The 25,582-nt window shown below is 57.5% G+C and overlaps 11 protein-coding genes across 11 annotated transcripts; 8 read left to right on the top strand and 3 right to left on the bottom strand.

Annotated features, from left to right (window-relative positions):
- Positions 1-344: 344 nt before the first annotated feature.
- On the top strand, positions 345-2,300 carry L226DRAFT_530699 (uncharacterized protein). Its single transcript, XM_067679917.1, has one exon. It carries the CDS (start codon positions 651-653, stop codon positions 1,914-1,916), a length of 1,266 nt encoding a protein of 421 aa, XP_067541125.1. The 5' UTR covers positions 345-650; the 3' UTR covers positions 1,917-2,300.
- A 1,370-nt stretch (positions 2,301-3,670) lies between these two features.
- Positions 3,671-6,336, top strand: L226DRAFT_501159 (MFS general substrate transporter; the record flags this gene model as incomplete). The annotated part of the gene is made up of 16 exons (XM_067677815.1): positions 3,671-4,018; positions 4,081-4,118; positions 4,196-4,205; positions 4,264-4,317; positions 4,390-4,521; positions 4,578-4,759; positions 4,811-4,901; positions 4,957-5,007; positions 5,068-5,190; positions 5,252-5,311; positions 5,375-5,390; positions 5,449-5,539; positions 5,589-5,750; positions 5,812-5,880; positions 5,940-6,217; positions 6,283-6,336. Exons 1-16 carry the CDS (start codon positions 3,861-3,863, stop codon positions 6,334-6,336), a joined length of 1,569 nt encoding a protein of 522 aa, XP_067541126.1. The 5' UTR covers positions 3,671-3,860.
- A 1,134-nt stretch (positions 6,337-7,470) lies between these two features.
- On the top strand, positions 7,471-8,898 carry L226DRAFT_543101 (GroES-like protein; the record flags this gene model as incomplete). Its single annotated transcript, XM_067682176.1, has 6 exons — positions 7,471-7,494; positions 7,556-7,658; positions 7,762-8,005; positions 8,086-8,192; positions 8,256-8,567; positions 8,654-8,898. 6 exons carry the CDS (start codon positions 7,471-7,473, stop codon positions 8,896-8,898), a joined length of 1,035 nt encoding a protein of 344 aa, XP_067541127.1.
- Positions 8,899-9,572: 674 nt separating this feature from the next.
- L226DRAFT_530701 (uncharacterized protein) lies at positions 9,573-10,623 on the top strand. The gene is made up of 3 exons (XM_067679918.1): positions 9,573-9,603; positions 9,670-10,040; positions 10,104-10,623. The coding sequence occupies exons 2-3, from the start codon at positions 9,686-9,688 to the stop codon at positions 10,523-10,525; spliced, it is 777 nt and encodes a 258-aa protein (XP_067541128.1). The 5' UTR covers positions 9,573-9,603; positions 9,670-9,685; the 3' UTR covers positions 10,526-10,623.
- L226DRAFT_530702 (uncharacterized protein) lies at positions 10,602-11,119 on the bottom strand. The gene has a single exon (XM_067679919.1). The coding sequence runs from the start codon at positions 11,080-11,082 to the stop codon at positions 10,624-10,626; it is 459 nt and encodes a 152-aa protein (XP_067541129.1). The 5' UTR covers positions 11,083-11,119; the 3' UTR covers positions 10,602-10,623.
- Positions 11,120-12,551: 1,432 nt separating this feature from the next.
- On the bottom strand, positions 12,552-14,335 carry L226DRAFT_203732 (uncharacterized protein). Its single transcript, XM_067672842.1, has 2 exons — positions 14,000-14,335; positions 12,552-13,943 (listed from the first exon to the last, which is right to left on the bottom strand). The coding sequence occupies exons 1-2, from the start codon at positions 14,000-14,002 to the stop codon at positions 12,636-12,638; spliced, it is 1,311 nt and encodes a 436-aa protein (XP_067541130.1). The 5' UTR covers positions 14,003-14,335; the 3' UTR covers positions 12,552-12,635.
- Positions 14,336-14,673: 338 nt separating this feature from the next.
- On the top strand, positions 14,674-17,778 carry L226DRAFT_530704 (nucleotide-binding domain-containing protein). The gene is made up of 11 exons (XM_067679920.1): positions 14,674-15,072; positions 15,126-15,287; positions 15,339-15,432; positions 15,638-15,815; positions 15,873-15,994; positions 16,056-16,201; positions 16,254-16,322; positions 16,372-16,789; positions 16,848-17,008; positions 17,075-17,379; positions 17,438-17,778. The coding sequence occupies exons 1-11, from the start codon at positions 14,794-14,796 to the stop codon at positions 17,469-17,471; spliced, it is 1,968 nt and encodes a 655-aa protein (XP_067541131.1). The 5' UTR covers positions 14,674-14,793; the 3' UTR covers positions 17,472-17,778.
- Positions 17,779-17,989: 211 nt separating this feature from the next.
- On the top strand, positions 17,990-19,549 carry L226DRAFT_203736 (uncharacterized protein). Its single transcript, XM_067672843.1, has 3 exons — positions 17,990-19,005; positions 19,067-19,385; positions 19,474-19,549. The coding sequence occupies exons 1-2, from the start codon at positions 18,306-18,308 to the stop codon at positions 19,381-19,383; spliced, it is 1,017 nt and encodes a 338-aa protein (XP_067541132.1). The 5' UTR covers positions 17,990-18,305; the 3' UTR covers positions 19,384-19,385; positions 19,474-19,549.
- A 1-nt stretch (position 19,550) lies between these two features.
- L226DRAFT_203737 (uncharacterized protein) lies at positions 19,551-21,253 on the top strand. The gene is made up of 2 exons (XM_067672844.1): positions 19,551-19,759; positions 19,821-21,253. The coding sequence occupies exon 2, from the start codon at positions 19,828-19,830 to the stop codon at positions 21,133-21,135; it is 1,308 nt and encodes a 435-aa protein (XP_067541133.1). The 5' UTR covers positions 19,551-19,759; positions 19,821-19,827; the 3' UTR covers positions 21,136-21,253.
- A 1,491-nt stretch (positions 21,254-22,744) lies between these two features.
- On the top strand, positions 22,745-23,357 carry L226DRAFT_203885 (uncharacterized protein). The gene is made up of 2 exons (XM_067672846.1): positions 22,745-22,849; positions 22,935-23,357. Exon 2 carries the CDS (start codon positions 22,965-22,967, stop codon positions 23,319-23,321), a length of 357 nt encoding a protein of 118 aa, XP_067541134.1. The 5' UTR covers positions 22,745-22,849; positions 22,935-22,964; the 3' UTR covers positions 23,322-23,357.
- Positions 23,274-25,026, bottom strand: L226DRAFT_609432 (uncharacterized protein). Its single transcript, XM_067686054.1, has one exon. It carries the CDS (start codon positions 24,834-24,836, stop codon positions 23,394-23,396), a length of 1,443 nt encoding a protein of 480 aa, XP_067541135.1. The 5' UTR covers positions 24,837-25,026; the 3' UTR covers positions 23,274-23,393.
- Between the last annotated feature and the right edge of the window lie 556 nt (positions 25,027-25,582).

Genomic DNA, 25,582 nt, shown 5'->3' on the forward strand with positions numbered 1-25,582 from the left:
CGCTACTGAACGCTTTCAAGTTTCAACTTCTTCGTTCCGCACTGGTTTTGTCCCAATGATGTTGTTGCTGGTGCACTGACACGCATCTCACTGAAAACAATCCATAAAACTCAGATGCAACACATCCAGATGCCAAGTCGAAACATACGGACTATTGTCGGTCGGTGCGGGAGTCACGCCAGTACGTGGTTACTTACACTCGCATGAAGTTGGCGAAACGAACTCTGTTCTGGACGACTAGTGGAATATAAACTTGCACAGAATGCACTCCATAACTATTTGCTTGATTTACAGTGCACATTACAAAATTATTGATGCGCCACAGCCTTTGCCACAACACCGACCCAATGACCCAAAGACAAAGCGGGGAACAATAGACCTACCATAGCATTGGCTACCAAAGCTCCCCGGCTATGACCTGCCGTCCATTGGAAGAAACCAACTCAAAAGTCTGTTCCTCCGTCAACTTGCCCGCTTCCCACTCTCCTTCGTCCGTACCACATTCTACCAGACACGCTCGCGCGACAATGAACGGCTCGCCTGCGACTTACCATCCGCTCTTCCGCCCGGCAAGCGTAGCCGATCGCCCTGCGACGCCCTCTCCAGGTCCTGCATTCGTACCACATTCTACCAACCACACTTGCGGGACAATGAACGGCTCGCCTACTACAACTCGCCACGACCACGACCACTACCACACACTCTCCAGCCCGGCAATCGACTCCGATGCCGACGGCTCTACAATACCCAGTGACCACTCCGAAAATCCCCACCCATCAACAAATCTCACCTCTCCGCCCGACACCACACCCAACGCCATGCCTAACACCACATCTAACATGACCGCCGAGATCCTCCACGTCGCCTACATGCGCGGCGACCTCGCCGACCTCCCAGAACGCATCTTCCGCGCCGTAACCACCACGGCCAAACCATGCCCCTCCAACCCCCTCAGCCCGAGCTGCGACGGCCCCGCCCCCGCCATCGCCACCCCAGGCCCAGTCAGCCCAGTCATCCTCCGCATGCTCCTGTCCTGCCTGCGCACGCTCGGCGTCGACTTCGACCCCGCGATAGCAGCGGTCGAGAGCCACCGTGTGCACCGCTGCACGCGCTGCGCCGCGTCCTTCCGCGCGGTGGACAACACGCCGACGGCGTGCGCCGTCCCGCACGCGCCGCCGCTCGTCTCGTGGGACATCGAGCTCGTCGCGGACGGCGTCGAGCCGTGCGAGACGCGGTACTATACGTGCTGCGGGACGTGTGTGGTCGTGTTCCCGGGGCAGGAGGAGGAGGACGTTCAAGTTAAGGCGGGCATGTGCTATGTCGGGCCGCATGTTGCTGCTGCTTCCCCCGTGCAAGATGTCGAGCAAGAACACCGTGCTGGGGCCTGGCACGAGCACGAACACGAGCGGCGGGGCTTTGATGTTGCCGAGGGTGCGAGTGTGGGGGCGGGGAAGCCGCACCTGCAGGAACGTCCGCCTTCCATGCAAGCGCAAATGCTTGAAGTGCCCGGTCCAGGCACCTCAGTTCCCGTCCCAATCCCAGTACCAGTTCCGGTCCCGCGGCAGGCGATTGTGGGCGAAGCAGGCAAGTTGGTGCCGCATTCAAGACTGTCCAGGACGGCAGCCTGGGTGAACAGTACCGCCGCGACGCAGTCAGCTGCCGGCCAGCATTACGGCGCGGGAAGGTACTTCGACATTGACGGTGGACCGGCGGGGACTCGGACTTTGACGATGCGCAACGTGAACATGAACGTGGACGGCAACATGAACGGCAACATGAACGCCGCTGCGCCGATGCCGACCACTGGCAGGATAATCGAGACGATACCCTGGCGGCAGTCCAGCTTGTACCACCCGCCTGGCTGGATCATGATCCCGCCGGGCCTGCGGCGCCCAGGCGATTCGCCGTACGCGTGAAGGAGAGTACAACCGCAGCGATGTCGATGAGCATTCAATATCCAGCATGCTCCGTCCGAGGACCCTGGATCCGACCCTGCAATGCCAATCATCTTAATCTTATTCACCGGGGAGCCCGTATCGTGTCGTGTCGTGTTGAAGCATAATATCCAAGTTAACGTTCCTGAGTTGGTCGTCCGCAGGGGTCGACTTCCGGTCCGTCGGAGGTTTGGGGTGGTTTGCCACGATGGGTGGTTCGTAGAGTGCATGTCTCGCTTACGAAGGTGTATCATCAGCTGCGCATCCGCATGCGCGTTAGCCGTACTGCACTGTTATTAGTCTGTATTACTGTTATGACGCACCGTTGACGCTGTACCGGTGTAGCCGGGATAATTCGATGAACGCTATTCGGCGTCTGGCAGGCAGTGACACGGGTGGGCTTCTGTGGGCGCAATTGCCGATGAAAGCACTGCAAAGAGCAATGACACCTTAGCGGCAATTGTGGAGGAGGATGATATGAAGAGCATGAGTTAAGTATGCTGCATGCATTGCCACCGATCGTATACTGTGAAGTGATCGATATCGACGCTGCTCCCGATCTCTCGTCCCCGCCTCTCCGCCATGTGTGGAGGAGGTTTTGGAAGTTGACGTTGGTCTTGATTAGCTGGTCTGTAGTAATAAGCACAGCGGAGTTCGCTCAAGTACGCACCTCCGAGGTACCGGCCCCCCGAAGCACACGGGACAAACCTTCACTTTCTCGAGAGCCGTGCCCAACCCGTGCGATGCCGGCTTGCCGCTGGAGCTCGAGCGCGTCCCGTCCTCCCGTCCTCCGATGGATAGAACAGGACTCCGGGCGTGTAAGGGATCAAACCGTGTCCGCGGGAAGCAGTTGACGATTTTGCCTGATTGCATGATTGCATCATGGATTGTCTCTGCGCGGTGTGGGCGGTGTGGGCCTTTCGGGTGTCTTTACGACAATCCATGACATAACCAACCTCCGTGGTCGGGGGAAAAGACTGTGGGACGGCAACGCGCGGGTCGCGTGGTTCGAGCCGAGTACTTATCGATGCCGAGATTCTGAGTAACAGACGTTGGACGGAAGGTCTTAGGCACTGCCTGACTTTGGGAGACCCCGCGAACCTTACGGATGGCATGGCAGCTCATCTACATAGTGCATTCTGCGAGACGAAGATCCACACGCAGGCAGTGAAGCAAGTAATCTCGCTACGTAGCACGTACATAGCTTCGATATGCGTCGTACAATTTGAATCTGAATCGAACGGCGAGTGCGCGGGTGCCTGGCCGCCCGGATGCGTGCAGGTGAGACAGTCCCCAACACAATCATCCCGCGGAATCCGGTCATCAAATTGATCTTCAAAAGATATCGCGCGTAGTGACCGCGATAGAACGCGTTTTTGGGAAATCATCATCAAGGGCTGCAGGGGGTCGGGTACAAGCCGACCGCCGCCGGGCGAGGAACTGAAGGCGAGCTCGCTTCTTTTGTGGGCGCAGTGTGAGTGTGGGCAGACGAACACCGCGGAAGGGCGATGAGGACGAGGTTGCTGCTGGTGCTGCTGCGTCATGTAACAGAAGAAGAGGGAGGCTATGAGCTGCTTCTGACCGGGCGTAGGCATGAGTGGACGACGGGGTAGAAAGGGCCGGGCCAAATGAACGGCGGAGGGGGGCGTCTGCGGGGAAGGCGAGTATTTGCAAAGGGGAGGCGCCCGTGATAGAAGCCCGGACAAGGTTCGCATCTTGCTCGTCTGGCAGCGACAGGACACCCGCTGCCATCGACAGGCGCTGCAAGCCATGCTCCTCCTCTCCATATATTTGCGCTCTCAACAGTGCTCTCTTCTGCCTCGAAGCCCCGTCCCGTCTTCCGTTCCCCCCTCCCCGTCCCTGGACGCCCTCTCGCCGCCCGGCCCTGCTTGCCCTGACTGACCGGCCCTTCCTCACATCCCAGCCATGGATGTCCAGCAAGAGTCCAGCAGCTCAATCGAGAAGCGCAGCATCGTCGACGACATGGCCAAGCCACACGTCGCCACCCAGGACGTCGATGTCGCTGCAGGCCTGACAGCGGGAAAGGAGGTCAGCTTCACCCCGGAGGAGGCAGCGCGCGTCCGGTACGTCTCCGTCCACCTACGCCGTATCTGACGAAGATCATTCATGCCCGAACGCCCTCCAGGCGGAAGATTGACTGGCATCTGATGCCCCTCATGTGCAGTGAGTGTCCCGTCCATCTGCCCATTACCCTTTCCCGCCGCGCATTCAGAACCCAGGCTCATGGGATCCCTCTGCAGTTCTCTACATGTTCGTACCTCTTCGAATGTGATCGGCATGACGCACCTTTTGAGCGGTTTCATTGCAGGATGCAGTTCGCGGACAAGACCACCCTCGGGCAGTCCGCTGTCCTGGGCCTTCTGTGAGTCCGGCCATCTTGTCACCCTTCTCCCGTTGGCGCAACCCTAATCTAATCTCTCGCGCGCGTTTGCAGGAACGGTCCCAAACACTATATCGACCAGGCCCAATTCAACTGGCTGAGCACGATCTTCTATCTGTTCTTCCTCGGCTTTGAATGGCCACAAAACCTTGCCCTGCAGTACCTTCCCGTCGGCAAGTGGATGAGGTTCGTCTCTCGAGCGCATACATGTCCCCTTCCAAGCTCATCCGTGTGTGTGTCAGCTTCAACATCTTTGTGTGGTCAGTCGCACTGCTATGCCACACGGCGGCGAGGAACTTTGGCGAGTTCTTTGCGTGCCGCGCGTTCCTCGGTATATGCGAGGGCGCGATCACGCCCGGATTCATGATCGTTACCTCCATGTTCTACACGCGACAGGAACAAACCCAGCGTGTCGGATACTGGTGTATGCTCCGTTTTCGCTTCCGTGCTTGGACCTAGCTGATGTGGTTTCAAGTCCTCATGAACGGCGCGGCGATCATCTTCCTTGGACTGGTCGCGTATGGCACCCTCCACATCCACAACGACGTCCTCCAGGCCTGGCAATGGTGAGTTGGTGTCTCTGGCCATGGGACGCGCGCTGACGAAGTGAAACCCCCACAGGCTTATGATCATCACTGGGATTATCACCTTTGTGGTCTCTATCTTGTTCTGGTGCGCTGCTTCCGTGCTTCGGGTAGCCGCCGTTGACAGAGACTCATCGTACGCGCGCAGGTTCTTCTTCCCGAACTCGCCCGCCAACGCGTGGTTCCTCACGGCCGAGGAGCGGGTCATCGCGATTGAGCGCATCAAGGTGAACCAGGCTGGTGTCGAAAACAAACATTTCAAAGTGGCGCAGTGCGTGTCGTCGCAGGCGAGTTCTCGCACAGGTTGGCTGACAACACGTCCCGCGCCACAGGTTCGTCGAGTGCCTCCGGGACCCGAAGACGTGGCTCTTCTTCTTCTTCGCTGCCATCTCGTGAGTTTCAGAGTTTCACTCCTGTCAACGCCCCTTCCAGACTCACCCATCGTCTTCTGCTAGGAACGTCACAAACTCGGTATGCATCCGGGCCGGCCGTCCCGCAGAGTCCCCGAGCTGACCGCCGTCCGTTCCAGCTCAGCAACCAGCGCCAAATAATCGTCGCTGGGTTTGGCTTTACGCCCATCCAGACAACCCTCCTTGGCTGCGTCGACGGTGCCGTCGAAAGTGCGTCCCCTGCGATTTCTCTTTGGTTGCCATACTGACAGGCGCGCAGTCATCGTCATTTTCTGCACCGTAACTTCCGCAACATACTGGAAGAACGGGCGCGCATACTCGGGCTTCCTCGCCTATTGTGTCGCGATCCTGGGCTCCATCCTCGTCAACGCCCTCCCTTCAGACGACCGCGTCGGCCTGCTGTTCTCGTACTGGATTTCTAGTGAGTGTCTCCCCAATTTCTCACCGGCCGCTCGTGCTAACAGACGCATGTCAACGTCAAGTCACGTCCATCGCGCCGTTCGTCGTCATGCTCGCGTGGGTGGGCTCGACGACCGCAGGACACACCAAACGTACGTCTCGCCCGTTCTTTCCATACTATCACACGTCTCCTCATCCTGGAGTCTGACAGGTCTCACGACAAACGCGATTGTCATGATCGGCTACGCGGTGGGCAACTCTGCCGGGCCGCAGTACTGGGAGAAGAAGTACCAGCCGCGGAACCACGTCCCGTGGCTCATCCTCTCCATCTGCTGGGCCGTGTCTGCCATCATCCTGCTCGTGACGCGCTTCTACCTCGCGTGGGAGAACGCGCGGCGCGACCGGGAGACGCACGATGCGACGTACGATGATGTGTATATCACCGAGAAGCAGGAGGACGGCACGGTCGTCGAGAAGAAGGTCGACAGGGTACGTCTCCTCCATTGTCTTCCCTATGTAGTCGTGACGCTTTTGCTCACCCATCTTGCGCATAGGCGTTCTTGGACCTCACCGACATGCAGAACCGCGACTTCCGATACGTACTGTGATGACCTCCGAGTCTCAGATCTCATCTGCGATCGCACACCTTTGCGCAAGTTGCATCTTGCTTGTACCACGTACCACGAAGGGACCGAGAGGAAGATCGATGTCCCCCTTGCCACTTGCCAGTACGTTCCGATGTCCTAGATTGACGATCCCGCATGCCGCACGCCGCACGACCTTGCTTTCCTGTTCCGCGCTCTGCACTACTCTGCCTCTGCATCTTGCATCCTGTCCATGACCGCTTGCGCTACCTACTAATAGTGCTCCATCTGACCGTCCGTAATGTTATTGTATTGTATGCTTGGAACCGTCTGCTTCTTGACAGGCTGGAAGATTGGAATTCTACCAACGCGGGTCTACCCCCCAGCACGCTCTGGATATTGTAAATCCTACACATACGGGATCCTGTGCATGCAAGACCTTGTGCCGTACTTTCCAATCGCATTGTTCACGATGCTATAATCGATTATCTACTTCAGCCCTCTTAGGTGCGTCCCATCCACGAACTTTTGCTCGCTGATGTCTACCTCACTCGACGCCAACGTACCGCAGTGACTCGAGCCCCCCTCTCCCAGCGGACGACGACGAATGTTGTTAATGCGCCATTGCGCCTCCTGCAAGGCATTATAGAGCAAAAGTGCTGACTAAGCAGATGAGCACTGATGCAAGCGCCATGCAGTCAGTATAAGTAGAACATGTCAGATGCATGGTGCGACACTGAACGCTGTTGCCACTTCCAGTCAAGAGAGTAGTACTCGCGCACTCGGTAAGTATGCCTGTCGGATTCTACCTTACTTCTGCCCGAGGGCCGAAGCTCCTTGCTAATCCACCCAGACAGCCCTTACTGAGCAGGATACTCGCACATGCTGACCAAGCGGATGAGCAAGCTTGATGAAGAAGAACTAGAAGAACTATCCGCCGTTCCGAAGATCTTCCATGTCAGATTTCGCGAAGACTGAGATGGCGTTATGCTGGGCGTGGGGCGGGTGGCGGGTGGGTGCATGCGCTCATGCCGCACTCGGAAAGGATGGCGGGGGTGTATAAAAGGCTCCAAGGCGTGGGTGCAAGCGTCCACGCTACACGACATTCGTTCTCTCAAAAACAACCTATCAGTCAACATGTCTGCCGTCCCCGCCACCATGAAGGCTGTGGTCCTCGAGGAGGTGAGTACATTTTCCATTGGGGGGTTCACGTTCGAATGTGAGGCTCAACGATTGCTTCCAGGGACATCGTGTGTCTATCAAAGACCACCCCGTTCCCCCGATTGGAGATAACGACGTCCTGGTCAAGACTGTCTCCGTCGCTCAAAACCCCACGGACTGGAAGCGTGCGTCTCCCCCGCACCGTTCCTCCACACGAGCCAGAACCCGAATCTGAGCGCACATCACATACATATGTAACTGACACCTCCACCACCGGCGTGCACGCAGATGTCGACTTTCCCGTCGGCATCCCGGGAAGCGTGCTCGGCTGCGACTACTCCGGCACCGTCGTCAAAGCCGGCAAGAACGTCTCAACCGTGAACGTCGGCGACCACGTCGCAGGCTTCGTCCACGGGGCCGCGTTTCCGGACGAGGGTGCGTACGCAGAGTATGTCAAGATCGCGGCGGACCTCGTCTGGCGCGTCCCGGAGAACACGCTCAGTCACGACCAGGCGGCTACCTTTGGTTGCGCGTGCGTACATGGTCATATTTTTGCGTGGTACCAGCCGCAGGTGGCCCCGTCTCAACTGACGGCGGTCCTTCACTATGTAGGTTCTGGACTGCTGTGCAGGCGCTGTATCACCCGACTCGCCTCGGGCTGGTTGAGCCTCCCGCGAAAGCCTCCGGCGACGAGTGGATCTTTGTCTACGGCGGAAGCTGTAAGTGGTCATTGCCCCTTAGTACGTTGACCCGAGCGGAATGAACAACGGCATTCGTCGTAGCTGCCGTCGGCCAATTCGCAATCCAGCTCCTCCACCTCTCGGGCTACAAGGTCATCACGACCGCCTCCCCGCGCAACTTTGCCCTCGTGAAGTCATTTGGGGCCGATGCGGTGTTTGACTACAGAGACCCGGAGGTGGTGTCGAAGATCAAGGCCGCGACTGGGGACGCCGTCACGAAGGTGTTCGACGCCATCTCCGAGGAGAGCACGCAGCGCATCTCTGCCGCGTCCGTGGCGCCGTCGGGCGGCAAGGTCGTCCTCCTCCTCAGATCAAAGCCAGGCGTGACGGACAGGACGGACGTCGAGTTCGATGGTGCGTGTCTTCTCTTCTCCGGGCCACAGCTACGTTTTCGAAAGTCAGACTGAACATCATGAAATCTTACTCACTCTGCTCTGCAGAGACGCTCATCTACACGGCTCTGGGGCGTGCGTTCGCGTGGCCATCCAAGCACTACCCCGTGTCGGAGGAGGACCGCGCGCATATGGTGCAGTTTCTCAAGAAGGTACCTGGTCTCGTCAAGGAGGGGTCGCTCAAGCCGCTCCCGGTCAAGCTGTGGGAGGGCGGGCTCAGCGCGGTCCCCGACGGTCTGCAGTACATGCGCGAGGGCAAGGTCACCGCGGAGAAGATCGTGTACCGTGTGTAGTCGGTGCGAGGGTGCTTTGCTTGAAGAAGTCGTTATTGTGGCGTTGGAAGTGTAGCTGTTGTGTGTATTGTACGGCATGGCGGTTTGAACTAGAAGTACGCTAGTTGACCCTTGCATGTAAACTTGGTTAAGGAAATGCCTTGTAAATATCTAGTCCAAATGTTAACTTATCTTAGGTTAAGGGAAATGTACTAATCAAAGCCCACGGCTTTCTCCCCCAGCAGAAGATTTCTGAAGCCTTTGGAAATGACATGAGGGTTGGTGTGGCTCACTGGTTCGACCAGGCGTAGGGAGCTGGTTGGTTTCTAAGGGTTTCGTTCTGATTTTTGAGTGCCGTAAATGACGCTTTTTTGAAAGATTCTAAAGACTTGTGATAACGTTGTGCCAGGGCGCCTGTGGCGCGTCACTTTCTTATTATCCCTCCTCCTCTTCCTCTACTACTTACCTTCGCGCAAGAAAACAAGGTCGACGAGGGTACATCGCAAGTCATGACAGAAGGGCATGTATTGGAGGCATCTATGAGCTTTCACTGATCATCAGAACTGACTCTTGTAGTAGTCGCTATTCGTTAGTAACATTAGTAACATTGTTAGCACGTTAGTACGTATGCATCATCGGCCCGGGCTGACCGCAATTCCCGATGACATAGTGGCTCGGAGGCTGCGCTCTAGGATACTGACTCTCCTCCTCGCCACAACCTCATAAGTGAGTGCTTTGGTTGTGTGACACAATAGTCAAGGAGTGCTACTTCCTCATGTTCATTTCAACTAGTACTCTCCTGAATCGAATGGGTGTATCGCAATCCTCCCCCTCTGACCCCGGTGCCAGTGAATCGGAGACCAGCATAGATCCTGCGGAGCCCATCCGCCAGGTGCGCGCAATACTGCTGCATCTAGGCCTTCCGGCAGAACTCGTCCTCGACATCATGGAGCTCGCCGAATACTACGCAATTGTGAAAGCAGAACGGACCGACGGGGTCACCCTGCGCGCCGATCAACACACGCACATGGATCACTGCTCTGCTCTCCTATACCTCGTCACCCCGCCTCTGCCAGACTGCAAAGAGGGCGAGAGCTGGAGGGCCAAGAAGGTGGTATGGGTCATAGAGGGACATGATCAAGGCTGGGGCGGACAGCATCCAGGTCTGCTGTCGCGTCTTGGACGATGATGAACCCGGGTGTACTGACTACTCAACCGTCCAACAGGGACGTTTCATGGTGCATACTCATGGTACGAAGCCTGCATATTCCGATCCCGTCCTGGAGAGACCGACTCCGACTCTGCGGCCGATGCCGAGTTCCTGGACACGCACAACCTGTATCGGAAACCTGAAGACGTGCGAGAGGAGATTCACTGGGATCTCGTTCCGAACGGCGATTCTTTCGTCTGGCGCGTCCAGGGCAACCGTGTCGCAGCGCGCGAGTTTGAGCAACATGTAATCGAGTGGAGGGCGGGAGAACAGATGGATGCTGCGGAGGCGGAAGAGCATGGGCATGGAACGGGAGTAGGGTTCGTGGAAGCTCTGCGACCGGGAGATAGGGTCGGCCTATGGATGCGGGCTATGTACGGCGGGTGGAGAAACACCATCGCGGGAGCTACAGTCTTCCTGATGTATGACGTCCGGTGAACCTGTGGAAACATATGCATACAGTCGATACCTCTGCTACTACGTACAGTACAGTACAATACATGATCAACGAAACGACCCAGTGTAACACAGCCCATTCAAAAGCTCCTGATTATAGCATCCTTGACAACGACCCGTCCGACGTACTTGTCTACTTGCAACTTTGCGGCCCAATCTCGTGCTGCGTCGCTGGCGAACTCGCAATGCGGCATGCCGTTGAACCTAGGTGCAAGCACCAATTCCAAGCTCCGAAGTGGCGCACGATATTGCGCGCGCCACTTCGCCGACTGCCCAATCACGTCGATCAGCCAGGGCGAGTACACGGTGCCGCGTACCTTGACGTCCTTGAGGTGAGGACACTTCACCGGACTCTCGACAGCCTGCCCGCTGAAGGACGCGAGGGCTGTGACGATGTTGCTGACTACCCGGCCCGGTCCTTCAATTGGCTGCTTGATGAACAACTCCCGCACGTTCGGCGTGAGCACGAGCAGATCAAACCATTCTTGCAGGTTGATACCTTCCGTCGCGTCGGCGATCTCGAGCGTCGACACGGGCATGAAGGCTAGGAAACGCATCAGGACGACGAGTGCCACGCTATGAACCGACGACGAAGCATTGCCGAGGACCGTGACGGGGGTGCCAGAACAGTGCTCGATGGTGATCTTGTGCTTCCATCCTGCGCAGATTAGCTGTGCACCATCACTCACAAACTGGAACGTGGCGCATTGCACGGGCTGCTGCAGGGGAGGGACCGCTCCCTTCAGTGGAAGGATGTCGAGCGCGCTAGGGATGCCTGCAGCAAACGACACCGCTAGACGCGTGTCCTCCGGGGGTTCGGATAGGTGAGCCAGGAGGCGGTAGAGGTTCTGGGTGGTGTCCTTCACGTATGCCGTCTTGCATGTCGCGAGCGGAAAATGGAACGGCGTCGAATCCCCAGCACCCATCCGGCCTATGTAGTTCTCCAGGACGAGCTCCTCGAGGGCTTCCCCAGTGGCCAACATTGTGAGGAACTCGTCGAAGGTGTGGCCCAGTGGCGCAAAGACGGTGTTGCGCAGTTCGAGTCGCTTGAGCTGGGAGAGAGACTCGCATCTGAGCGTAGCGCCCTCGATATGCAGGCTGTGAAGCGCAGGGAGCCGTTCTGGTCTGATGAGGATTTGTGGAAGCATCGTCCCAGAACCTGCGCTCGATGGGACGAGGACGAGCTTGAGTTCTGCAAGCTGTGGCATCGTTCGGACTAGGAGCATGGGCACGTCGGCAGCCACAAAGGCCGCGTGCGTCATCGGTCCCAAATGCAGAACGGTGAGGGAATCCACATACTGTTGCAGAACGGATAGATCTATTCGGGTGGTGGGGGAGAGAGGCGGGGAGAATTCTGCGTGTTGTACGATACTCCGCTCAGTGGTTTGAGCCGATGCCTAGGTACAGCATGTCAGAAAAGTCGGCGATGCGAGATCGAAGGTGCTTACCATGGCAAAGAGCAGGAAGGTTCAACAGGGCTGCACAACTGTTTGTGGTATATACGTGTCTCTCATCAGCAAAGCGAAACCATAGCAAGGACCGCGACGGCCATAGGGAAGCCTCAATCAGACTCCGGAACATGGGCGCAGCAATTGTGACCCGAGCCACATCAGAAGAGTAGGAGAACAAAGCACCTTGTTCAGTTTCCGAAACGGGCCTTGCGTGATTGAGCCAGATCTGCGTCTGTACCTATGTGGCCGAGTCAGCACACTGACCCGCTAGACAGGTATCTCCTTCGCAGTCATCCCGAATAGAGTGGTAATCATGCTGGCGATGATTGACGGCGTCCGCGTGAATGAAGTGGAGGAAACGGAAGGTCTCGGACGCTCCTAGTGTCTGCCGCTTTTTGTTGATCGTAGTTACAGCATCAGAAGCGAGTCAGTGATGGTGGTGGTGGTGGTGGTTGACCGTAAAGGTCAAGCGCCTTCTCTCATATGCATCCCACCTAAAGTCGCATAGACGCCAACGTAACCACCCGGCAAACTCGGAAACGTGTCACGCATATGAACGTGCCAATAGATGAAGATTAACACCATATACAGTAAGTATATATAACAGGGTCGTCGCCTGCTTCTCTACGCGTTCACCAAAATCATCCTCGGGTCCACCTTGTCGGCTGCACTTCGAAGATGATTTCCTCCGAACTCTTCGTCCCTAGAGTATGAATGACTGTCAGACCCGCCGGCATGGTAAAGCCCGAATCCCGCTGCCGCACGCGCAACGCCCTGAGGAGGTCCTCTTTAGCCTGCCCCGATGATTTGCGTGGATCCTGTATGAGAGTGAGTGTACGCAACGCAGGCTCCGGAACACACCGGATGGTGTCGAGAAGCTCGATCCACGCGGCCACGCCCACCTCGTCCGAGACGCCTTCGATTTCGAGGGCGCGCAGGCTGGAGCTCCGCGCAGCATCGCATAGCACCCATCTCACGGACCTGAGCGCCATGGCGTGCAAAGTGACGCGCGACTGCCGGTCAAGCCGCTCGAATTCAAGGAGTTGCAGTTGGATGACGAGGGGTATGCCGGAGCGGCGCTCGTGTTCCGAGTACGCGTCGCACGCAAGCGTGACGCGTCCGCCATCGAAAGAAAGCCGCGCGGTTTTGATTTGGTCGAAAACTCCTGGCGGAATGGGGTGGCTATCCTGAGGTGAGCGCTGTGCAATGGCGTCGATGAACAGGGATCCCTGGCCCGTCTCTGTAGACCAGCGGTTGGTGAAGTCGGCGGGTCCGTATGTCGCGACGACATGCGTGTTTGTTGGAATTCGTTGACCCATCCACGTGTCGATCATCTGTGCCGTGTTGCGAGGGATATCTTCGATGACGAAGGTCTTGAGTCTGGGAAGATCGATTCGAGTACCGGGGTACTCGTCGTACGAGACAGAGGGCGAGAATAATCGTCCGTATTCAAGTCGCATCTCCTTCTCGTCGGAGTACGCGTTTGTCAGGTACCAGCGGAGTACGAGGGACCGCAATGAACAACCGGTTTTCAGCAGAGCGGTGAACCGGAACCGTTCAAGCGGACGGACTCCGGGAGGATAATTGCACAATTCTAGGTGGTTGAGTGTTTTGAGAGAACTGCGCATGTCGATCTGGACACCAATGAGTGAGAGGCTTTTCAGTTGAGGGTGGCGAGCGTGTGAAATGGTGATGGGGAATGGAAAGACAGTGGGAGGGTAGACCCAGATCCTTAGCTCCCGTAGCTTCGGGAGCTCCTTAGATAGAAGGCTTTCGAGAGGCTCTGGATTGAAGTAAGGAGTGGAGCACGTATCACTCGTGAGGTTGAGTCTGGAGATATGTGTGGCGTACTTCGCCAGCGAGCGGAGGTTCCCTATGGGCGGTGTTGACGTGTCGATGTCGCCTTCAATGACCACGCCGCAGTCTTGGAAGCTGAAAGTTCGTGGCATCTTCATGCAGCTCATCAGTGAACAATTCGTAAAGCAGGGAGGAATGAACGCCATACCATAGATGAGGGGGGTAGAACAGATAAGGACGATGGTAGGTGGTCGGTCTGCCTTTATACTGCAGGGGATGAAGTCTCTGGATGGATATCCCTTGTCCTCCCATATACAAGCGACGAACGGAACCAGGCCAGGAGTGGAGCCTGCAAGACTGTAAAGGACAAAGCGACAACATGATTTGGCGGTCATCGATAGCATCCTAGGACACTAGCTATAGCTCCTGCCCAAGCGGGACATAGCGCGAGCGGCTCACTTGCCATTACCGGATCTAACTGCTATGCCGCTGCACACCCAATGATCCATACCCTTCCATAGCACAATCAGATTGGCCTCGAGGCAGAAGGATCGTCTGCTTACCATGAACACGAAGCAGCCCAAACACCATGATGCTGTGAACAGTATGTACTGCCTACCGGTTCGAGGCTTCCTTCTCCCGCATGGGCGGTCCGACACTGTCCGACCGTTCAAGGTGATGTTGGTCAAGTCTGTACAAGTCCCTCGAACCTCGCCCGGTTTGAAGGTTGCCGTAGCCATAGTACCATATAGCTTCAGAATTACCAGTCATTGGCGGAGTGGTGGTGGACGCGGTTCAAGGCGCGGTGGCGCGAAGACGCCGACGAATATACTTAGCACTGGCGGGCTCAGGGCGGCGTTGTACTTGCTGGCAGTGACATCATGCATCTGCGCTGCCGTCGCGCGGCTGCTCGCGACCAAACCGCCCCCACCGCCTTTGTCTTGAACGCGCATCTCGACGACGCCGGCGACGTCCTGCTCGCTTTCCGACACAGCGGCGGCCATGTTCCGGGTAGCATCCATCGCGAAGAGGACGGTCCACGCACCACCTCTCTATAGGCTACCACCGGCCTCTTATTCTCGCGTCTCCTACTCCGGGCTCCGCCGCCCTCTTCTAGCGAGGACATATGCTACAACTCCCGAATCGGCCTCATCCAAGTTCATACGACGTGGTCGAACATTGGTCAAATACACCTTCTATCTCGTTGGGTCATCGGTGGTAGGCTGCGTATTGTTGACGGGTGCCATCTTCCTCCACGACGCATTCACGTACACCGACCGAGTGAGTACCGCACGCCATCTCGTCATGTTCTTACTTTGAACCATTTCTCGTAGCACATTGAGGGCGTACCCGTCGCGCCGCGCGCGTTACAACCCGAGCGCGGCGGTCCCAAGAACCTACCCATCCTTTCCACTCTACTCAGCGACTGGGAAGACGACGAGAATCGCGGCCTCGTACAGAAGCCTCATCTGGTGATAGTTGGAGGCGGCTGGGGTGTGCGTACTCCTTGCTATAATCTCATCCTGTGTTAATATCTATCATGACAGGCCGTCGGCGTCCTTGACAAACTCAACCCCGGTGATTACCACGTCACGATTGTTTCACCAGAGACGTACACCACATTCACACCTCTGTTACCGTGTACGTCCTCTCTCTCTCCTTTTCAACCAGCCGTTTTATGGCACGGTCCTGCCTCGTCTGGGAAAAGAGACGGAGACACGAGACAGAGACGAGGGCTTGGTCGTCCGTTGTCACTTTCGACCGCGCCCTTAAAGCTCTTGTAATCAACGGACTTTCCCTCTTATCTTCATCCAGTGCAGTGACCGACTGACGCACCTGTCCATAGCCGCTGCTGTTGGAACAGTCTCCGTCCGCTCTCTTGTTGAGCCTCTTCGCAAGATTGCGGCGCGTCTCCGTGGTCATCTCATCAATGCCCGCGCTGTGGACCTAGTCATGTCCGAGCGCCTGCTCGAAGTGGAGACTATCTCGCCCAACGGCGTCGGGAAGCAGCACATGTACATACCGTACGTGCCCGATGCGGTCCTTTGATTGTGCGCGCGTTTTGACTTCGGCCTTCACAGCTATGACAAACTCATCATTGCCGTTGGCTCGACGTCAAGCACACACGGTGTGCCTGGGCTACAACACTGTTTCCAACTGAAGACGGTCAGTGATGCACAGGCTATCAGGAAGCGTATCATCGGTATGTGAGATCTGTATCTACACACTATTTACATTCGACTGACGTGCTGCATTGCTATCAGACAACTTCGAGGCTGCTTCTCTTCCCACAACGACCCCGGAGGAGCGCCGGAAATTGCTCAGCTTCGTCGTCTGTGGTGGCGGTCCGACGGGTGTGGAGACCGCGGCTGAGATCTACGACCTCTGCCAGGAGGACCTGATGAACTACGTGAGAACACTTCTGCTTACGGTGCCACTGACCTACTGACCGCACGACTTAGTTCCCGAAAATTTGCAGAGAGGAGGTATCCATCCATGTCATCCAGAGCCGTTCGCACATTCTGAACACGGTGCGTTGGTCCCGTTGTCGCTACCCCGCTCCCTGCTCACACACCCTAGTACTCGGAAGCAATATCTCGATATGCCGAAGACAAGTTTGCACGCGACCAAATTGACCTCATCACATCGGCTCGTGTTGCCTCCGTCGACCAGGACAAGGTGACGTATACCCGGCGCTCGCCGGACGGAAAGGTCGAAACGTACGAGATCCCGACGAACTTCGTGCTGTGGAGCACAGGTATCGCCATGAACCCGTTCACGAAACGCGTGTCCGAACAGCTGCCCAATCAAGTCCACAAGCGCGCAATCGAGGTTGATGCACATTTGCGCGTGAAGGGCGCGCCGCTGGGCACCGTGTACGCGATCGGCGACGCGAGCACGATCGAGACGTCTGTTGTCAGCTACCTCTTGGAGCTCGTCGATGAGGCGGACAAGAATAAGGATGGTAGGATTGACTATGACGAGTGGGAGGTGATGGGTACGTACCGCGGCTGTCTGCTCTGCTGTCTGCAACTATGCTGACGGTCGCAACGCAGTCTCACAGATCAAGAAGCGTATCCCGATGGCGGAGGACCAACTCATGAAGGTCCGGGAGCTGTTTGACCTGTACGACTCAGACTCAGACAACGCGCTCACCCTAAACGAGCTCGCGGTCCTTCTCCAAGAGATCGGGAACAAGATCACAGCTTTGCCCGCGGTACGTCTCGCTATTTCCCGACCTCCTTCAATTTATAGAGTTCACTTACGCATCGGCCCACCTCAGACGGCCCAAGTGGCATCCCAGCAGGGCAAGTACCTCGGGAAGAAGCTGTCCCAAATCGCGGAGCGCAGGTCCGTGCTCGAGGCGAACGGGCTGGCTATGGACGAGGGCGACGAGGCTGTAGCGGGGCCCTTCCGGTACCGCCATCTTGGCTCCCTCGCATACATTGGCAACGCAGCGGTGTTTGATCTGGGTCGGTTCAGCTTCATGGGTGGCTTGGTGGCGATGTACGCGTGGCGGAGCGTGTATTGGAGCGAGCAGGTCAGCATGCGCACGCGGGCGTTGTTGATGATTGACTGGGTTGTGAGGTGCGTCCTGTATCGGTTCTCCCCATGGATGGGTATGCTTACGACGAGTTTCTCCCAGGGGTATCTGGGGACGCGACTTGTCGCGGCTGTGATGAGCGTTCAGCAGAAGGCCTCAGCGGCCCTGCTTTCGACTCAATTCTGCATATCTATTCCCTGCACATAGAACATACGTGCATTCCGCCTACCGTCTTGGTTTGTGTAATACCCCTAGACCTTCTAGGACTCTTGGAAATGCTGGGCACGGGTGGGGTGTTGTAGGCTAATGGATGTGGTCTAGTCTGTCTGTTGATCCAGTACGTGTTCCGCGGACTCTCTCGCTATCTATATGTTCGTTACGCTTTGACGCTTCAATACTCTCTTCCCATGTCTATGGTACGAGGCACGCCCTCACAGCGCTGATGCACGTCGTGCCCGTGATGCACTTGTCTCTGCTATTGCTCCAGGTTTGTCATGATGACATTCAATGCAGCGCGGAACATGCTCTCAGGAGCTTGCAGCTGACGTGTCATGGATCAATGCTAACCTCATTCTTGGAGCGGAGCCAAGCCAGTGGTTAGGTATGTACTCGCACATCATGAGGCCACTTGACTAACTCCTATCACCCCCTTCTCTCTCCACAGATCGAGCATGGGTCTACGTCGTGTTCCTTTTGGCGCTGTCGGTTATATACCCACACCGCTCGGGGAGTTGAGACGCGTCTTCGTGCTCTTCTTGTGTTGCTTGTATGCCCGCTGAGGGTTACCTTCCCACTCATCCATAGATCGCCGTGGGCACTCTTTTGCGAATTTGTTTACGACATTGGCAGTCCAGCGCTGCCACTCCCTCTTGAATAGAACGCCGACCTGCGATTTATGTTTACTTGAAACCCCTACAGGTGCCCCACGAAGCCTCTCTTGGACACAACGTACTCGCAACCTCCTGCAAGCATGGACTCCCTTGCAGTAGAGCTCATCGCCGAAGTGGCTTTCCATGCATGTACAGACGGCGGTTTCACCGGCAGCTCCCTCTCCGTTGTCTCGAGACGCATCCGCGACGCGACTCACACTGCTCGGTTCCATAGCGTTTCCATAGCCTCCAACCCAGAAGCATTCGCCAAGTTCCTCGATGTCTACAGGGAGCAGCGCCACCGCACGCGAGACGTATACCCACGCGTCCGACACCTCTTTCTCTCCCTCCTCCCAATCGAAGGCGAACCGGTGTATCGCACTCCCCGGCTTTCGCTGCACAACGCCGTCCGCGCGTACGAGGAGCACCTCCGAACCCTCCGCGATCTCGGCGAGCGTCACGGCGCTACTCTCTGTGATCTCGTCCGCGAGCTCGCGCCAGACCTCGAGACGTTCGCGTTCGTACGTGGCGAGTGGAAGAACGTCCCCACCGTCGACTGCGTCTTCCCGCGGCTGCGCGAGCTGAGCTTGATCGACGGCGTGCCGGAGTTCATCCGCCTCGAGGGCGTCGAGCGACCCATGTTTCCCAGGCTCGAGCGACTGCATACCGTGGAATACTTCCACGCCCGTCCTGTGGATCTCTGCCAGTTCGCCCACCATGCGCCTCATCTTGTGCATTACCGATGTTCTGGGATGCACTACGCTGACACGGCGACCATGTGCTCTCTCAAACTGGTGACAGGTGTGTATGCTCGTGCCTCACTTCTGCGGTTGTGCACTTATGCCGCTCTATTCTGTCGCAGGTCCTCGTTCTTCCGAGGACGAGTCGCCCTTGCTCCCTCACCTGCGGCGGGTCATGGCGCAGCCGACGGTCGTGAAGCATTGCTTCGGGGACATGCAAGGACAAAACCGGCTTTCGGCCGAGCTGAGAGCTTGCGCCGCCCAGGCCCGGTCGGGGACGCGTTTCCACATCCTCGTGAAACACGATCCTCTTCAACCTGTCAACACCCAGGAAGGCATTGAAACTGCGCCCGAACGCTGTATCAGGAAGGCCAAGGAGGAGTGGATGCAGCGCGTCGAGGGAGGTTCTGGGTGTTGGGCCGGGGACTACGTCTTCTGAAAGTAAGTAACCTTCGTGTAAGGCTCGTCTCTTCCGCTCGCTGATCTGTTCTATCTGGATTCTGCATTTCTTCACAATTGCGCCTCGCAGGTCGTAGCAACGGTATCGCCACAATGTAACAGACGCTGGTTCTATGTCATCTCTTTGTAACTGAGCCACTGAGCCACAGATCTCCATCGCTTGGGCCTCTCGTAGAATAGAAGAAGCCTTGTTGCAAGACGCTTGGGTCGCCCCCCAATTAGCGTGACAATCGCCGGATTGTCATCATCAAAGCGAAGGATGAGCTCAAAGCGAGTCCTGGCTACTTATAAGTCGGCCCTCCGCAACACCCTTCCGCCATCCTTGTCCCCACTGACTGCATCGCATTGTTAGCAAGGTGGGTATCACATCCGCCTCGACATGACGGCGCGTCACTGAACTATTATGTGCCTCTGCAGAACCAACATGGAGTCTTCCACGGAAATCACGGCTTATCTGGGCAAGCCGATGCCGATGAGCTTTAATACGATAACCGACGTGTTGCCACACGCCACACAACTGACCAGGATTGATGTCAGAATCACCGACTTCCAGTTCACTCATCAGTCCTTCCTGAACTTCCTCCAGACGCCAATGCCGAATTTGAGCTGGATCGCCTTGGGCGTCGTACCCGGAGGTCTTCCACACTCGAATTTGATCTTCGAGTTCTCTCCACAACGGTTTCCCGCTCTCACAGCGTTGTCGCTCACGGGCATCGGTCTGAAGTGCACATCGTTGGGCAACCTGCGAACGCTCGACTTGCACGACTTCCCCAAGCAGCCGGCGACAATCACCTTCAACGGGCTGTTGGACCTGCTTGATAGCGGCTCCTACTTGACACAGCTTACGCTCGACAACTACCTCACCATGGCCTTCAACGACCAACCCTCACGGCGTGCGCCAGTTACGATGCGCGCACTGAAGGAGCTATACATACGAGACATCCCGCAACAGATAGTGCGCCTGCTCCACCACCTGCGCCAGCTCCCTCGGTGCACCACCATCGGCGGTCTCTACGGTACCACTCCTTTCGAGCGCCAACCCAGCAACTTCAACGCCTTCCTCGCCATGCTTCCCCCAGCACGGCTCGACCTCTACTACGCCATGTGCACCGACATAGCCACGGCGAAGCTCGAGCTGTCGGATGACACCATCGGACTGGCGTGCAAAGGACGGCAGGGCGACCTCGTGCTCGAAGTGCACTCTACCCTCCGCACGCGGCGGGAGACGCGCCCCGAGTCGTACAATGCCGCATACAGCGCCGTTGTCGCGTCCGCCGGGGCCATCCTCGGGATCGCGCGCGCCCTGGCCACGCTCGAGTGCACGGGCACGCAGATCGCGGTCGAGCACGGCGCCCTGGTCAACGTCTTCCTCGGGTGCGTGAGCCTGCGGCACCTCACCATCGTCGACCCGTACCTGGGCCACACGGCGCGAGGCGTGCTCGCGGCTCTTGTGTCGGACGGCACACAGCGGGCGCTCTGTCCGTACCTGGAGTGCCTGACAGTACGCCAGGCGACGTACGCGCCTGAACTCATGGATGCCGTGATGAGATTGCTGAGGTCGCGCGAACGCCAGGGAAGGAGGCTGAAGCGGTTGGAGCTCATGCTGCAGGCGCAGGTGGTCCCGAAGGGCAAGGATCGGTATGGGCAGCCGACATATGAATTTGTCGGGGCGCGCAGTTGGGAGAAGGAGCTGCTGACGCTTGTGGACTCGGTGCAGATTACTGACTTGTAGGACGGGTAACGTGGGGGTTGACGATGCCGTCCAAAGATGCCATGACCATATGTTCTATAGACGTGCTAATTCCTGTTTCATTTAGACTATAGCAATCCATCTATTCCTACGCTGCCGGACTGTCCGTGTGCATTGACGACCATCACCAGCTGCTTGCGGAAGCAGTGTTGTTGAAGGCGCCATTGACTCCTTCCCTCCGGCGCGTCATAGCGATGTCTTGACCGTTCTCCTCCATCATCTGCAATGCATGCTAAACATACAGACCATCCGAAGGTATTCACAAAATACCTCCAAGTTTAAGATTCAATATCATCTGACGGTAAGCTGCTGCTTCCTTGTAGCAGCTGAATAGTAACTCACTTCATCCAACAGGATAACCCGGGTGATCTGGGCAAGGATGCCGCACTTCACATCTCTGACCTCGTCTACGATGTGCAGCTGCACATATTGTCCGTTCTCCACATACGCGATCTATCCGTCCTGATGCGAACTTGTCGGCACTTCTACGACCTCGCACTGCCAACGCTCTGCGCACGGACCGGAGCGGTCACTCTGAGCAAGACCTCAACATCTCACGTCCTTTCACCACTTCGTCGGCGCCCCTCATCCGGGTTCCCCTCCCACTGGAACTGCTTCGCGGATCTCGCTGGTCAAGGAGCTGCACATCGACGTCTCTGTGTATGCGTTCATGAACGCCAACCTGGATACCAGCGCGAAGACTCGTGAGGCGGTTGACACACTGCTTGCCATCATACACAGCTGCACACGGCTGAAACGGCTCTCTTTACTCGGGTACTACGTCCAGCTATCTTCTCAGGAGGTAATACACGCCATCTCCACCCTCGATGCCCTCGAAGAGCTCGTCCTATACCTCGCGCACCCCAGTGACGGAGCCGACCTGCAACAGGCCCTCACACGACTTCCCCTCCGCAAGTTCACCGTCACCGGCTCGTCGACCAGGCGTATCCAAAGCAACGACTCAATGAATATATTTGACATGTTAGGACCCTAGCGCACACGCTCGTCGAGCTCGAGCTGTGCGACGCTGCTCACCAGTGCACACTAGCTGCCGGCAGTACCCACATGGTGCCGGTGATCCCCTGCCTCCGGAAACTGGGCGTCCACGTCTGGTTAAACCCGCCCGCCGATACCTTTCCCGGCCCCGCGCGCACGTTTCCCAACCTCACCCATCTCGCGTTGCGCGGACGCTCATTCTGGGGGATGTATGGCATTAGCCAAAGCGACAGGTACATCGACCAGGTCCGTGCGAAACATGCAGATCAGTGGGCACGGACTTCAGACTATGACCGGGGCCCAGCGCCGTGGCCTTCGCTCATATCCGTTCAGGCGGACGAGTCACGACATTACCACGATTTTCACGCTTGGATTTCCCCGCCGCCGTGTACGCCACATTTCCGCCCCGTGGGCGACGTACATGATCCCGGATGTCCTGTCGACCGTCCTCGCGGACATGTCTCCGAGCACACTTGAATTGTGCCTCGCGCGGCAGACCTACAGCGCACTGCTGTTATCATCCCGCAACATGATGAACCCCGCTGCCGCTGGTCCTTTCTCCGACGCCCTCTTGCTCATTGGCAACTCCTACTATGGCTGCACACGGCTTCTCCGCAACTTGACCGTGCACTTCCAGGACTTTGAACCTGAGAACCCGGGATGTTCCGGCCCGCGGCCGGGCGTGGCCAGCGAAGCGGTGGTAAGCAGCCTCTCTGGCTCTTGAATCTTCATGATGTGCGCCGTGCAATACTATTAAACATGGCACTGGAACGTTCTGTGTGCAGCACCACCTTGCTTCAGCCCTCCAGTCGTCAATGCTCCCTCCGACTCGACTCCTGCTGAGGTTCGCATTAGGCCAGGGGCCGGCGGGGTATCACGGCAGCCTGAGCCCCGGGTCTACAAGGCCCTACCCGGACGACGAGGCGCACGCGATGAGCTGCCACGCCGACACATGGGCCGCCAGTCTGGCGCATGCTTCTGAGGTGCTGCGCTGGGTGGGCGTGCTCGTCCATGGCTCGAGGTTGCGGTCCTGGACGGTCTCGAGAGTCCAATTTCAAGTTGGTGGACTGCCTGACAATCCGGGAGGCAGTGTGATGCTCCAGGAAGAGGACGAAGTGCGCGGATGGGCGACAGTCGCATCGAAGGGGATGCTTATGTCTCTCAACGGGTGAACTCAGGAGGTTGATCATTATTCATATATACGTCCGCTTGGACATCCAGACCGACACAGGTGCCCTTCATGATCACCCAACAATCCCATGCAAGCCCCACCCATCACGCATATCCACCTCCGTCCTAGGGTACAGCGGCCACCACCTATTCTCCACCTTCCACAGCATGTCATCCGCGACGTCCCACAACACTCTTCCAGTCACCTCGACCCGGTCAACGTGCCCTTCCAGTGCCACCGCCTCGAGATCCTTGAGTATCCGGGCCCGTCCGTCGACCGATGACTTGCTGATAGTGAGGGCGCGGAGACGACAGTCACGTTGAGCTCTTCCTGCGAGCATATCTGCGAGCGGGAGGAGGTCCGCTTCCGGATCGCCCAGCTGCAGCCCGAGACAGTCCAGCTTCAGCCACAGTACAGGACTCAGAGCCTCACAATGGAGCGCGTTCACCACTGCGGGGACGACATCGCACACGCCGCTCTTGGGTGCGGCGAGGACGAGCGCCGTCAACAAAGGGCACGACTCCAGGACATGCGGCAGCGCGAAATCCAGGAACCCAGAGCTGTATGACGGTGCAGCGGCGACACGCAGCACAGTGACGTCGCGCAAGGCGGGCACGAGCTTCGCGAGCACAGGCGCAAGCACCTCTTCGCGCAGCGAGAAGCCGCCGCTGCCAGGGACGAAGTGCAGCCAGAAGCCGTGGGAGGGTCCGCAAGCACGGACATGCAACCGCTGATCGTTCTCGATGAGCTCAAGCGTCGTGAGAGAGTCCATCGGGGGTACATAGATGCCGTCCGGGAGGGTCCTGCGGCGGATTTGCAGCCTGTGCAGTTGGAAGTTGAGCTGTCGCGGAAGGGCCAGGCGGGAGAGGAAGGTCGCAGCGGCTCGGAGTGAGACGCGGGGTTCGACAGACAGTACGCGCAGGCGGGGGAGCTCGACTGGGTCCGTCGTCTTGAGGCCGTCGTCGTCGTTGTCATGGATGGCTGTTTGAGTGAAGTAGAGAGTTTCAAGAGCAGGCGTGTTCGAGAGAAGACGCAGAAGCTGGCTGATGGGGATGGGGAACCAGCGAGGGCCGGCCAGGCGGAGGTGGGCGAGACCAGGGAAGTAGTCGCTAGGCACAACTGTGCGTGGGTTGATGGAGAGCGCTTGCAGTGTTGGATTGCAACCTCCAAAGATGGGGTAGTCCGAGAGCCTCATCTCAGTGCAAGAGACGCAGGTGGGCCGTCGCAGCTCGAGAAAGACTAGGTTGGGGGGCAGAGGATGGGGAATGGTGAAGGACCAGAACGGTGAGGTGGGGAGGACATAAAGCTCCTTGAGGCGTGAGCGATGCGGATCTTTGAGGTATAAAGGCTTTTCGGGGGCACACAGAGCTGTTCCGTCGGCAAATACGCATATAGGCACCGAACAGGACCTCTTGAGGAAGAGAGCGGCGACCTTGCGTGGTATGGAGGGAGGCAATACCCGCCAAAGCTCTGGGGAGGCCAGCGCGACGTCTCGCCAAGTTCGACAAACTAGCATGGCCGCATATAGTGAGTTGATGCCTGGTGCGAAGACCAAGTTGGCGTTGTGATCTTGACGAGGTATGGTGCGTCGTTCGAGCACGCGGAGGAATATCGCAGTCAGGATCTCGACAGGCAGCTCAGTCACTGAGAGACTCCATAGGCAGGTCGGGTTTTCTTCATCTCCAACTGAAGAGGAGTCATTGGTGTCACCGCGCTGGCAAAATGGGTCCAGGCTGGATCAGTGTTCGTCCGCAAGCAGTGGTATCCTCCGGTCGCCTTACGCAACCATTCATCCTACTTTCACCCGCTCGTGAGCATGCTAGCATATACAGGACAGAACGAGCTCACCGCGAGTACTCGTGTCGTCCTCCGGAATGCAACGTCGAAGTCGAGAGCCAAGCAGCGAGAAGCGCCCAATGACGCTTGGCGGTCACAAACGTGGGTCCAGATCCAAATCTTACCGAACGCTCATCTCTCCGGAGAAGCTGTTCTGCAAGTCGCGACACCGCGCTCGACACCAACACCTTCGCGAACGTTCGCAATTAATCAAACACACACAACGAGCAACAGTTCAGCCGTCCAGCGAGCACGCCAGGCGGCTTGACGTCGACGCGTCTCTCCAAATCGCCTTGGCGCGCGTCGGCATGCTCGGGCACGGCTGAGCGGCCAAGTTTTCATTGATGTGGGCTATGTAATGTGGCGTTCGCAGAGACAGCACAAAATGAACCTCGAGCGATCGCGGTCTCGCATGCGCCGGAACAA

The sequence above is a fragment of the Lentinus tigrinus genome, assembly GCF_003813185.1.
Source record: "Lentinus tigrinus ALCF2SS1-7 unplaced genomic scaffold L226scaffold_3, whole genome shotgun sequence".
Lineage (NCBI taxonomy): Eukaryota > Fungi > Basidiomycota > Agaricomycetes > Polyporales > Polyporaceae > Lentinus > Lentinus tigrinus.